This window comes from Melanaphis sacchari, unplaced genomic scaffold (genome assembly GCF_002803265.2).
Source record: "Melanaphis sacchari strain LSU unplaced genomic scaffold, SCAv2.0 Contig0_pilon_pilon, whole genome shotgun sequence".
NCBI lineage: Eukaryota > Metazoa > Arthropoda > Insecta > Hemiptera > Aphididae > Melanaphis > Melanaphis sacchari.
Window position 1 is genome coordinate 19399512 of NW_020270366.1, and position 15063 is coordinate 19414574.

Below are 15063 nucleotides of genomic sequence, written 5' to 3' on the forward strand. Positions count from 1 at the left end.
TATATTATACATTTTTAGTAAGCGAAATGAATAAAACAATAAAATTGTTGTTAAAGTCTCATTATACTGGACATCTAAACACTTTGTATAATCTGAACGATAACGAACTTAAAGAAATTTTTTAATTATAACAAATTTCCAGATAATTTTAGAATTTAAGTCACTGATGAGTTATAATTTTCAAGAAATGTGCGGGTCAAAGTATAAATTTTATTTCGAATAACTCTAAGCTATCTTATGTTTGTTAACCAATAGATAATATTGTCGCCGATAAATTTTAATATTAGAGAAGTTTTAGGCCTCGGAATGCGACTGTGTTAATACTTAATTGTTAACAATAGTCAATACTGTAGTGCTTTTGAGAAGAATTTATTGATCCAAGGGAATTTAATGTCGGAAAGACGTACGTTATCGTGTTTGCCGTCTTGAAATATGGAATTAATTTTTTCACCCATATATCTAAAAACTTTGATAGTTTTATCAATGAAGTCAATTTTTTTCAGCCCTATTCGACGCGTTACAGGAAACTACAGGTGGAGCTAATGAAGTTGGTGATATTTAAATCGATCCAATAATATTATATTACTGATCGGCATCTGTAATAGTAGCTAGAGCTATATCAATCAAATGCCAAGTTATGAGCCACACCCCTATTCATTGTCTTCATCTTGCAAGTACGTAGCATGACACATTTACACTGGGCAGTTAAAATTTAGCTTTGTTAGTTTTAATGTTATACAAAACGAATTGACCTACTTATATATATTATCAAACCTGAAGGTGTAGGTAACAAAATATAAGAACAAAATTGTTTACGGTTTGTTGGAAGCGGTTTTTCGATATTTTAATTTTGAAGCAAGTTATAATAGTGTGCGTAATATTAAAATTGCATAGTGCCTGCAGCTTGATTTAAAATTAAAATATGGAAAAAAAACCGATCCCGACAAATCTGTTGAGTAGTGTTATACGCACTCGCGCTAGGCGGAGACGCCAAAGGTGGATGAGACGTGAGACGTCCTATCAATTGTCGGTTAAAACCGTCATATTTTTTTTATGAATAACGGAATTTCACAAACTCGATATAAAAAATTAACGTAAGTCCAAATATACATACATCACTGGGGCGTCACGGTCGGTTGTATATTATGTCGTTGGCACGAGCGGTTACATCGTAATATAAATATATCCGTATTAAAAACAACAACTGTGTACTCGTACGTACACGACATGATTACGAGATACGCTAAATACGCGACCGCAGCTTTTGAGTTTAACGAGATAGTTATTGATAGGACGTAAAAAAATTTCATAAATTATAAGACGTCGCTTACACCCGATACGGATGCTGAATAAGCGAGCAGTGTAATAAAATACCTAATAATACTACTATTACGATCGTTTCCGGCGATCGGAATGATTTTCTCTGTCAATAAAAAAATCTCTCTCACCAACGACGGAGAGTGTTTTTGTTATTATTATTGTTATTTTTATGTTTGGTGTGACTGTCGCCTGTATGAAATACAAGTTTGTGTTTAAAAGCCCGGTGGGCGTTGGAAAGAGTGGAATTTTATGGTCACTGTGTACGCGCCCTGTCCGACGTTCGCGACTGTATTTCCATTCACAGTAAACGTTTGGACGTCAATCACGCAAGTTTGCGCGCTCGTTGCCACTCGGAAAGTCGATCGATATTTTTATTTTTTATTTTTCTCGTGATAATTTAAACAACGATAATAATTACAAAGTGAACTTTAACCACAAAAAAAAATATATATATATATAATTATACTCCGTATTCCTATAATTAATATTGTATTATTTTTTTTTTTTTAATTATCGTTCTATAGATATTTTATAGGTAAGATGTTTGATACACAGAATATACCTACTAATAAAGTAATATCATGCACACACACATATTTATAATATATATATATGTAATTTTAATCAGAAATGTTAATAAAATATAGACATCATCATAACAATACTCATCTCCAATCTGGTAACCTATAAATTATTATTATTAAAAGTACACAACACATAATTTACTTTTAAGTACTTATAGGTGTTGTTATGCTTATGGTCATATAATATTATAATGCTTTAATAATAATTACTAAATTGCGTTTATACTGTATTTAATTTAACTCCAGCACTAGTTCATAACAGTAAGTATACACAATATTATTTTTATTTATAAATATTGACGACACCTTCGTGTACACGTCATATTTGTTGATGAAACGTTTCAAAACCAATTTTTAGTGGTGTACAAGTTATAAGTCAAACATTTTTTTTTTTTTTTGTCAAAATAAAAATTTATAATTGCATGGAAGTTAAATGATAATAATTTTGCTGTAGACAAATATGAAATAAGTAACTGTATTTGTTTACAAATGTTTTGAAAATACATAATATGTTTATATATATACACAAACACTTGGGCCAAAGTTTAGTGCACAAATATCGCTATAAGAAATCAGAGATGTTGTTTAAAAATAATATAATTAATTTTTAACTCATAATAATATAATAATGTAAATTAAATGTTAAATATTATAATGTACAAGTGTAAAACATACTTTTTTATTATTTATTAAAATAAAACATATAATAAAATGTAATTTAATTTTAGGTATTGCGTAGTAAATAAATTTCTTTGTACAATTGTTTAGAGTTGTATCAATTATACGACTATAAAATATGCTTAAATAACGTGTCAATGAATGGATTGTAATTAAAATTTTATCAATATTTTTAAAGTTAAAAGAGGCGCGGAGTTCATGGTTACCATGGACATATTCCAAAACTTCTTTTCTTGGATAGCCGCCATTTTACATAAAAATTTATACATATTAAAATATTAAAATTAAAATACACATATATTTGTTCATATGATAGCATTCCGCTGCAAGCATCATCTAATTATAGAATCCTCCTATTGACCCAGTTCCTACGAATTTAGCCTACGTATATATCATTAACTATTGAACAACACTAATGGGAACATATAGTACCTTTATCGTTTAATATAATATCTTATAGATCTATATTTTTATGTGTGTTTGATTATTTAGAAATACTCATCCACCTTTTATAGATTTATAATAATACTATGAGTTATAGCGTGATTAAAATTAACCTGTATAAAAAAAATACTGATTTTTATACTAATGCGCAAAAAATTCAACAACCCATTTGGCAGTAACAACTAATGGACTATAGGTTGTACATAATATATTATTATAATTCTGGAAGTTGATTGAATAAAAATTCCATTTATTAACAAAATATTTTAATTTGTATCTAATAAATAATTTTTTATAATATTGCGCAAAAGAATTCTATGACATCTTGTACATGAATTAATTCGTTATTGTTTTTCTCGAGATATTAAATTTGAATTAAATATTAACGATTTATTTTTTATCAATAGTTTTATAGTTCATTATTTGAAGTTCTAGCCACGTTTAAATATGGTTAAGGGTATGATAATTTTTACGTTATATATTTCATAAAGCTATTATTGTTATTACATTGACTGTCAATTTTAAACTTCGATTATTATTGTTACGGTGTAAAAACATAAAATGTTATAAACCTGTATTTTATGTACATACATGTGGTATTTTTCATCTGCATATTATTATTTATTACTTAAAATTAAATAATTGACAAAATATAGTTATTTATTTATTAAATTCTCATTGGTCTTTGTATTAAAATTAAAACTACTTGTTATTGATTTCTTTAATTTATACATTTAAAAATGTGAAATTAGATAATATAATATATAGTATTTGGATGATATTCCTACTATAAATTATTAATCAACATAAATAATATAATAATATAATAATAGAATATAATATGCCAATGGTTCATTTTTTTTTTTTACAAAATACATTGTGTCAATCGTAAATAATAAGTACAAATAAATTTAATTTGTCTTTTATCCTCGAATTTAAGTAAAATAAGCAATGAACATTAATTGATGGACTTTATCAATTGGGTAATAGAATAATAATAATAAAAAAAAATTTTTGGAACAATATAAATATAAAATTAATTTACTATAATTTTTTATATTGTTGTTGCATAGCTGGAGACTTATTGATATTTTTGATGGGTACAATTTTGTTTATTGAAATATAAATAATTATATATACATAACATACACAGTTTAATTGATTTACAATCAGCATTTGCAAGCTACTTACTACCTTCTCATATTTGTATATTCTATAAAATAATAACTTATGTGTGTATACAGCACACAAGTCTTAAGTATATTAGCACCTGTAATTAAATTCTCTTAAATGCGTTTTTTTTTTTTTAGTTAATTAAAAATTTTTTTTCCATAAATTAATTGTATTTAATTCTTTTTATTTGACTGCTTTTACATGATAATTAATTAAAAAAATATAAGAGTACACGTTTTTGCGTGAACAATAATGCAAATTTATAAGTCTACTATATTGTGAATTGTGACAGCATGACATGAATGAAAATAATAATATAATTAATATAGATATTAGGATAACAAATATTAAAAACCCTACAGTTCGATAAGATTTTCCTTTATTATATTGTCAATGTCAGATAAAATAAAATAATCATTAAGTTGTAATAAAAGACATTATAAGTTGAGAATTATTATTGAATTTATTATGTAAAATGAAAAATATAAATTATCCGGCATCTTTGGTACTATTTAAAATAAAATAAAAACTACAATAATATCTTAAATTAATTTCAAAAATATAATTTACTATTTATTTTAATGAAAATAAGGAACAAATTATTTATTGGCAATCGCTTATGATTTAATAGATTAATAAATTTTAATTTAATTTTATGAATTTCTTTTTACCAATTATGCTGTCGTGCATTCCAATTAATAATAACTTAAAGAGATTTTTCAACGAAAAACACTAAAACTTCACTATGTTTATAAAATTATTTCATGTTTTATAATTAATTAAATACTATTAATAATACCCATACTTAAAAATCAAACTTTCAGTTGTTACCATTTATTTTATTTATCAAAGAGATTTTTTTTATTTTTATATTTTTTGTATGGCGACTGGCCATATTCTTAACTTTGAAGTAGGGTATTTTTTAGTTTTTTTTTTTTTTTTTTTGATAATTTTTATGTACGTAAGAAGTATTGATTATGCAGTTTATACAGTAATATATTATTTATAAAGCATTTTAAGTTTTGTTGTAAAATAGTACGAGCATTTGAAGGGTAGCCCCTTACTATTTTGTACTTATATACAGCCATACTCAATGATTTAATTCTTAATAAAATTGTAAAATGTATAATTCACATTGTTGCATTATAGATATAATTACTATTATGGTATGTTAATTAGACGTTGTTCCTTTAACTACCTACCTTAATATTATATAAATATAATATTTTTGTCCAAGTATTATATTTACTATTAACATTATACTGTTTATAAAAACATCTTAAATATTTTAAAAATATATTCATTATGTCATATTTGTTTTTAAATTATAATTTGATAATTTTGAAAAATAAATGTCGCAATTGATCGTAGATCAATACATAGCTTAAATTCTCTGAAAATATAAAGCACGACATCATTATAAATATTTTAAAATTTTTGTTCATATAAAAATTAACATAAATATATAGACATATAAATATATATAAACATTGGTTTGTTTTTATACGAAAATAAAATAAATATGAGAAATGCACTTTTAACTCCTCAGTCCCACGCCATATTACACTGTACCTACAAGGTAATAGGTATATATTTATTATAAATATATACGCTTCTAACTTATTAACCAAGTTTTAGTGTCGTCATCGCGTTTAAGGTTATTCGCCATTATTAATATTGCATCTGTTACCTACACAAACAGTTATATTCTATACGTCTCTGCTATTATAAACCATATTGTACAACTGTATAATATTAATTTGGAGAAAATCATTGAATGAAAAACACTATTGTAGTATTGTCTAATATTTTTATCTATGATTAAGGTATGCTGCATCGTGTATGTGGTTAAAATAATAAATAATAATTTAAAAAAAGTTCGTATTTATAATTACATAGACACAAAAAATACTATATTCTATTATAACATGTAAGACAGAGGAGAAAAACGTGACACAATAACGTATACAAGCGACAGTTATGTACATGTAGGCACTGAACCATCAGAACATGACCATATTTGAATGAATATAGAAATCTATGGTAACATTAAAAAAAAAAAAAAAGTAAAACGTAACAAAAATTAATAAAATCGTTTTCTATTAAAAAAAAATACTTGTATATTATTATTATCATTTATTTCCTTTAGTAATCGTTAGTGAGTCCGAGCGTAATAATATCAGCTATAAAACGGATTATTTATTTCTGACGTTAAAAATAATTAAAAGATGAAAAATTCTATTTAATGAAATAAATATTTATTTTATATTGTGCAGTGTATAATATTAGCCTATTATACAATTATAAAATACTATAAACTTGAATAAGTTTATAATATAGAATGACGTAATCATTTTCAAACCTTCTTAATATTCATGACTAAATACTAACATTCCCAGTAAATTGTTCTCTATTGTAAGATATGCCGACAATAATTTATGGACACGTGGGCTGTAAATATTAATATCAATTTTGCACCATTTAAATGTGATTATAGCTATATACAGCTGGCAATAAGTTTAGAATTATTATATGACCAGACATAACGTTTTTGTTTATTTAATTCGAATTTCAAGGGCTACAATTTTATGAAAAATGTATTTGTTGTTCATACAAAATAAATTATCGATAACACAGTATTAATATATTATGTAAATGTGTATAGATTAGGTCACATGATTACTCATATATATAAATCTATACCAAGATAATTTTTATATTATTAATGAATCATAGAAGACTTTATATTATAATATTTATAGTTGAACAATATATAAAACATTTTTTTTTAAATTATTATTGCTAATAATTTTTATTTTTCTTAAAATTATATGATATTATATCGAAGAGTAATTATATTATTAAAAAATATGTGTGAAGTGTTGTCTGTTTTTTTTTTAATATAAATTAATATACCTATTAATATTTTAATTTTCTAGATTTATAAAAATGTCTCATACAGTGACAGTTACCAGGACCACAACGTCTACAACATCTGCTATAATCCTAAATACTGGTTACGTAAAATCGGTGCCTGGATTATTAAAATTGGCCGAAGTTGTAAGTATATTTTGCATAAGTTTTATGTAAAAGTCGATAGTTAATATCTCAATTGGAACAAAGCATTTGGTTGTTCAATATTTGTTACATATCTATTATCTTAAAGGCTGTAGTTACTTAAGAGTCTAGACATCAATACATCATGCAAGCTACTAATTAGTTTGCAATTATTTTATTATTATTTTGTTAGTTTTATAAATGGCATAATAATATTGCGGAAGCTTGTAAATAATATATTATTTCACTTATAAAAGATGAAATAAAATTCAAGGTAAAAGTAAAATATTAATAAATTGATATTATACAAATAAACTATTTCACAAAATTATAAATATTGTTCGAAAAATAACAAGACATTGAGTGAGGTAGGTACCTACCTAAAGTATTGAACTTGTTGAATGTTTTAGAATAAAATGTATTAATGTTTTTCAATAAAATAATAACAAGATTCATTTCAAGTGCCTACGTAAATGTACAATAGGCATGCACGTAAAATACCCTTATAACAGTTATAACAACCTCTAAAAAGCAAATGTTTACCTATTACAATACTTTAAATAAATAATTTGATCTATTTAGACGAATAATAAGTACATGGTTGAAGGTTGTTTATTCGTTTCATATTTCAAAGTAGATGCCCTCTCAAAAACTATGTATATAGCAATAGTAAAATAATGAGTGTATTGAAATATTAAACAATATTTTTTTCATGCGTTTTCTGTGAATATTTTAAAAGCGATCAATAACTGTTAAAATGGACGAACGAATTCTATAAATATAAATAATTATGTATATTACGCTTGCGTCACGCTTAAAACGCGCGTAGAGACAAAATAAATAAGAAAATCTCCAATGTCTAAATCACGTCATTTTATTATAATTTATTATGATGTTGATTGTTGATGTAGGTATACAATATTATTATGCTCAACGACCGATTATGGCATTAAACCGTTTGCACCTAATATGTATTGGACATGAAATTATTTATGCCTTGGCGCTGTTTCGATATAGGTACCTAATATATTATATTAAAGCGAACGGGGGTGGGCGCGTCGTACGGGTACATAATCATTACGTCCACTATAATGAGCGGTTAAAATTCCGAAACATGGTATAGGATGATGTCATACACCTGGAGATTAGATCGGTACAGGTAGATAATTTATCATAAACTATTTTGTTGCCGAATTTATGGAAATAAAAACAATAATAATAGAAATAAGAAATAAAAGTTTATTTGTTGTTGTTGTCGTTATATTATTTAAGAAGATAAAAATATGTATACGTTTTTACATATTTATTCCAGAATAATAAACTCCAAACAGATATCATGTCTGAATTTTATTTTTTAAATCATTATTTGTCGAGTTCAATACAGATAATAGGTATTAAGAATATATAATATATTTATATAATCAATAGTCATAATTATAATTTATAATTCATAATATAAGTATTTTTGTTTATTATTTTATTTTTCTAGAAACCACACGCTATACTGTACTATATATATTATATAAAATACTTAAATTAAAATAAAACAATAAAATAGTGAAAAGTATATTGTATATAATTAAAATAAAATATTTTACTAGAAACCAATACATTTAATTTGATATAATATGTAATCTAATATATTTATTTAAATTTAATATAGGTATATCTAGGTCAAGTGTCCAGGGTGTGTCTCTAGAATACGTATGTTTATTGAAAAACGTGGTCGATAATATATGTTTTGTTGCCCGGAAGGGCTGTGGCGCCAAACACTCCCCTTCAGACAGGATTTTTATGTACACTGTATAGAATATACGTTTTACAGTTAGCTATATTGAAACTACCGAACTGGAAAATGGTTTTAATTTCGTCCTTGGAATAAAAACCACAATGCATCGATGAACCATTTTTTATAAGAAAACATCATTTACAAATTAATAACAAGATGTTACATCTGGATTATAGTAAATTAGTGGCCTGTTAGTTTAAATTTGTTTAATATTTAAATAAGTATATCGAATAGATTCAGGGTCTTGCGGTTGCACATTTATTTTAGTACCTAAATAATATTCCTTAGATTGGTAGGTTTTTTATGTGTCACATCAAGGACATAATATTGTAGCCTGTTGCCATTTAAAATGTAAATAAATATAATCCATACTCACACCTTTATGATAGTCCACGCTGATACAGGGTATTTCGTCATGATTGTCCTCGTCCATAGTCGATACCCATTTATTATTAGTCTATAGGTTAGATACTTACTTCAAAACGTAAATACTAAATACTTACTTAAATCCTTAACATATAAATTGATTATTCAACTCTTAAAATGTTTTAAGTACTTACATAAACTATACCCATAGGCAATCTCGGATTAATATGGGGCACGGTCCCGAGGCCCATCTTTATCTCCAATACAAATGTATATTTTTAATGCTTTTAAAAAAGTAAAAAAAAAAAATGATGTTAGTTGGTACCGTAGATAATTAATAACTATAAAATAAAAATGTTCTTAATTTTAAATTACAAAAAATTATTAAATGATAATAAATGATGCCCTTAAATTATTATTCTAATAATTTATTAATAGCATATAAGTAGTAACTGGTAATAATTAATATTAGATATTCTCATAGACATAAGGTCTATGGATATTCTTCTTGATCTATTTGCATGAGGTGTCCATATATTATAAAAATAATTGTTCGGCCGAAAGAGCATTTTCCGAATTAACAAAAATAAAAAATAAACATAGAACATGCCAGACTAAGAATTTAAACTATTATTCTTTTAAAAAATACAGTGTTTATATATATATAATAAATTCTTATTAAACTATTAATTTATATAGCCTTATACATATATTTTTTTGTGCTGACAAAATATACAATAATAATATATAGTTTTTAAAATGTAACGATACAATTATTTTTAAGTTAAAGTTGAAAGGGGGCCCAAGTTTATGGTATCCTGAGGCCAATCAATCCTTAATCCGGGCTTTCCCATAGGTTAGATATCTTATAATTCCAAGTGACATACTCTAACAAGTAAGATTAATTTTAATTTAATTCAATAAAAGCCAAAACAATTCAAAACTATAATAAACGTAATTATGATTTTCAAAAATAGTAATTAAAAAAATAATTGTTGATGTGATCAAATATGGTGGGTGTATATAACTAGTGCATTATTAAAAAAAAAAAATAAAATAAATATAAAAATGATGTATAAATTCAAATAGTTCAATTGTCAAATAGGTCCTAAATGATAATGTGCTATATACGTTATGTAAATGTGAATAAAGTTTTTTGTAGGATTTAAATAACAGACTTCTATAGTTCTATAGACATACTTTTAATTAATAGATAATATTTATATTAAAAAAAAAGAAGAAATGTTTTGGAATATTCTAATATTTTATGTATTTTTTTTTTTCAGATTTTAGGAGGTATTGTCTTGGGTCTGTTGATTTACAACAGGGAAAATTTATGTCATTGCTGGGTGTATGGCACGCATAACGCGCAACTTTTTTTTTTGGGTACAGTTAGTGCGTTTTTCTTAACGAGTCTTCTATTGTTGATTTCTTGTCTTTTGTCAATTTCCACTGGACCTATCATATCTAAAACTAACTTTGTAAGTATATATTATAAATAAAATAAAATATATGAAATTATAGTCCACAAACTATATGATTTTATTTATTTATACCAATACCAAAGAAATTCATGTAAACTATGGTTAGAAATAATATTTAACATAGTATAAGGCGTCTAACTTAGGCGACATAGTTAATAATTAAATAGTCAACACTACCGCTATGAAATTTAACTGTACTTATTAAATTTATATTTAACTATAGTATATAACAAATATAATGTACTTTTTAATAAATACTAAGCATTCATTACTTACTTTTTATACTTACCTACCTATTTATTCAATCTACCAATTTGAATGTTTAATGTTTGTTATCAATCATTGTTTTGATTTAATTTACGAGTACATAGGTTACCTATTACTAATTACAAGTTTGGTTTCTACCTATGTTAAAATATATAATAAATAATAAGTAGTTAATTAATATTATTGATTTTAAAATATATATTTAAAAATGACTTGATATGTACTGGTGAGTGCTTAGTCGAGTACCTATAAATTTAAACTATTAAAAAATAAATTAACAAACTAGCTAAAAGAATTTATTTGAATAATGTAAACAATGTCTTCGCAGGAATTCATTTACCATGGCGCTGGATTTGTACTTTTGCTGTTGGCATCTGTGTTCTTATTGCTTGATGCAAATGATAATAGTGGCCGTAACCCACAGAATCACTTTGTGATTGCATCAGTAAGTATTTTATTCTTTTAAGAAAATAAAATTGCTTGTTCTAAAATACTTATATTTGTGTGTTTAGATTCTGGGATTGATAATGGCAGCTTTTTACTTGCTAAGTTCAATCTGGGGTTATAGGTCATACAGAGGCCCATGAATACCCTGTCAATAATATTTTGCACAAGAAGCATAGCCATATAGACAAGGAAAAAGGACGACTACCAAAAAACGCACAAATTAATTAAGGACAAAAAGCAGCTTAATATTTGTATAATTTATTGTATAAATTATTGTTGTCAAGCATTATTATGAGTTTTTATATGGTCTATCAAACTCTTTATACGGTCATGTCCTCAGAACTTATATATTAATTTTGTTAACTATGCTTATGAGTTACGACTTTTATTATACCAAATGTGTTTGTGTTATTTTTTAAGTAAATTAAGACAAAAACCTTATTGCCATCTGCTCGTGTTTAACGAAAAATTAAGCATCTTAAGTTTATTTTAATTGCATTGTTCAAATCATTTTACATTTAAGTAATAACTTTGTGCCTTATGTATTTATTTTATTGTACATTTTTCAAGTGTCTTAAAAATTTGAATCAAAACGTATGCTCGCATTTATTGAACTAATATTATACATACATTTATAAATTTTAACACAACTAAAATAGACTTGATTTTTGTAAAATATTAATGTTTTTAAAATATAATTCATATAACTTGGTAAAAAATAAGTTAATTTTATTAACCTGCAACATTTTTTGTTCATATTTTAAATGTTAGTAGTTATATGTAGATTAAAATAACATGACATACGGGTGTTCAGAATGTTTAAAAATACCATATTATATTACTCAGCAGGGGGTGGTCACAATTTATAACATGGATACTAAACAATGATTTATCCACTTAGTCTACTAGTTTAGTATGTGCAGCATACTATAAAACAAATTTAAGAAGTGTAATTACAATTTTGGAATAACTATTAATAAAATGTATAGAATAAGTAGACCCAATGTTGGGTCAACATCCCAGTCTTGTATATGTTCGTGTTTTAATATGCAGTACTTTACAACATCATATGGAATTTTAAAAATTATTCAAATAGTAAGTACCTACAAAACGATATTTTTGCCAATATTGGATTTTAAAATGTTGCTATTATGGTCTATTATATATCTATTTTGTGTTTATTTGAAACTGGTACCATAAGTACTTTTAATTATGAAGATTGAAGGTACATCAACATTTATAAAATTATACATCTTGTAATAGTTTATTTACATCCATATTAGAAGATATTTTAGTGTAATTTAGATTCCTATTCAAATGTATTTTATACATTCATAATTAAATATGAAATGTATTAAGGCTTTCTGTAAATACGTTTTTGAAGAGTTGTGATTAGGTAATTATTTCGTTATAGGTAGGTAATTTATTCTTATTTCTTATTTCGTTTTTCAATGACTGGATAAAAATATTCAAAACCAATTTATGGCCATTGCATTGACACAAATTGAAGTACTTTAAGAGATTTGATTTAAAAAATGTAAAGATATTTGAGTTAGTAAACGATTTTACTTTGCATTGGTCGGAGCACTTTTACAATTTTAGAAAATTCTTAATAAGAATAAATATTTTATATTTTATAAATTTGTAAATTTTAATATTTAATATATTAAAATATATACTCAGGATCTGACCAATACAAAGTAAACTTATTTATCAATTTAAATATCATAAATTTTTTAAATCGAATCACTAGAAGTACTTTAATTTTAGTCAGTCGCAAGGGTCATTTTTATAAAAAAATTAACAAGATTTATAGGGGCCTTAATAAAAATTAAATAATTAATAACTTTTTCTAAGTTTTATACAATTTCACTAATAACTCATCACAGTAAAACTTATCCTTATAAGCTAATTAAATATTCATAGAACATCAAGAGGATGTTATATGTTGTCTATGTCTTACTAAAGCACAAAATAGAGCATTTAGTATTTAGAAGAATCTATTTTACTATGTTTCTTTTAATATTAAAGCATATTGGCCTATTTTTAAATCTTAAGGTAAGAATATTACCTAGCATCCTTAAAGTTTTTTTAATGTTTTGATTTTGAAGCAAGTTATGAGTGTTTTAAACTTATAAATTGTTTGTTTATTTTAAATCAATTTTTCTGAATAATAAGTTTGCCATATTTTACGTAAATAAAATAGAAATTATATATGAGGATAAAACGTTTTTTTTTATCATTTAATAATTTTTTTTATTAAATAACATTTCTAAGTAATGTAACAAATTAGTTTTAACATTTAATAGTAATACCAATACAATGAAATGATTACTAATTTTGCATTTCCTATAGTAAGTTTCAATTAAAGCGATTAGTGATTTCAGTACATTAAAGGTAAATTTATAATTTATACAGCATTATTTGACTAATATTTACATATTTTAATTGAATAATATATTTTCAATTGATAAAGACAAATTATACATTTTAGTTAATATGCATATAGAAACATAATATTTTTAAATATTTTATCCAAGTTAAGTGATAAACTATAGATAGTGTTTACTGATTTAAATTATTGGCTTAATAAATGATATATTGTTAGTTGACACATTTGTAGATTTTGTTTTTTTAAATGCCTAAGTAGTTTTAAAGTAAAATTATAAAATATGTATACATGTTAAAACATTTAATAAAATACATTTTGACATCAATGAGTAATTTTTTTTTTTTTTATATATATTGGATATATTTAACATTATAGTAAAACAAGGTTTGACATAGAATATTATATTTGGATAATTTTATTTATTGTGTATTTATTTAGATATTGGGGTCCATTTGTCAAAGTATAATGTTGTTCTATGGTACAAAGTACATTCCAACATTTGGAACATCATATGAATCATTTCTTACTACTGTTGCTGGATGTTTAATGACAACAACTGTTATTAGTACATCTTATTTTTTATCAAAAAATACTGAAATACTTGTTAGATCATCACTTTTTGTATGTATTATAAAAATATATAAATCATGATTTTTAAAATTTAGATTGGTATTTAAATTAATTTATGATTTATTTTTCAGGAAATAATTTTTGGAATCTTTGCATCTATCTGTTATTTGAGTTCTTCGTCATTACTAACAATAGCGGTCTATACATTAATGTATCCAATTATTATGAATATACCATTTACCTCCTTATTTTCAGCAGTAATATTGGCTTATGTAAGAAAAATAAATAAAATAGTTTTTCAAAAGCTTTAACTCATTTAATTTTGGTTTTCAGACATTAGGATTTATTCTTGGAGTTATTTATGCAATTGATGCATATTGGGCGTTTAAATACTACAAAGGATTTTCATAAAAAATTTACTAAGTTTGTTTATAACTAAATAATATTAATAATAATCATAATAATAAAAAAAATGTATTTAAGACAAAAAAA

General features: G+C 24.5%; 2 protein-coding genes across 3 annotated transcripts; both read left to right on the forward strand.

The window, feature by feature from the left end:
- The first annotated feature begins 1807 nt into the window (after positions 1–1807).
- LOC112593090 lies at positions 1808–11898 on the forward strand. 2 transcript variants are annotated; one of them, XM_025337360.1, is made up of 5 exons: positions 1808–1855; positions 7139–7259; positions 10698–10892; positions 11491–11607; positions 11675–11898. In XM_025337360.1, the coding sequence occupies exons 2-5, from the start codon at positions 7149–7151 to the stop codon at positions 11747–11749; spliced, it is 498 nt and encodes a 165-aa protein (XP_025193145.1). In that variant the 5' UTR covers positions 1808–1855; positions 7139–7148; the 3' UTR covers positions 11750–11898. The 2 variants fall into 2 exon arrangements, with proteins under 2 accessions (XP_025193145.1, XP_025193153.1); XM_025337368.1 differs by lacking the exon at positions 1808–1855 and adding an exon at positions 2091–2165.
- A 499-nt stretch (positions 11899–12397) lies between these two features.
- On the forward strand, positions 12398–15048 carry LOC112595614 (protein singles bar). Its single transcript, XM_025340890.1, has 4 exons — positions 12398–12704; positions 14440–14622; positions 14703–14843; positions 14905–15048. The coding sequence occupies exons 1-4, from the start codon at positions 12591–12593 to the stop codon at positions 14980–14982; spliced, it is 516 nt and encodes a 171-aa protein (XP_025196675.1). The 5' UTR covers positions 12398–12590; the 3' UTR covers positions 14983–15048.
- The last annotated feature ends 15 nt before the right edge of the window (positions 15049–15063 follow it).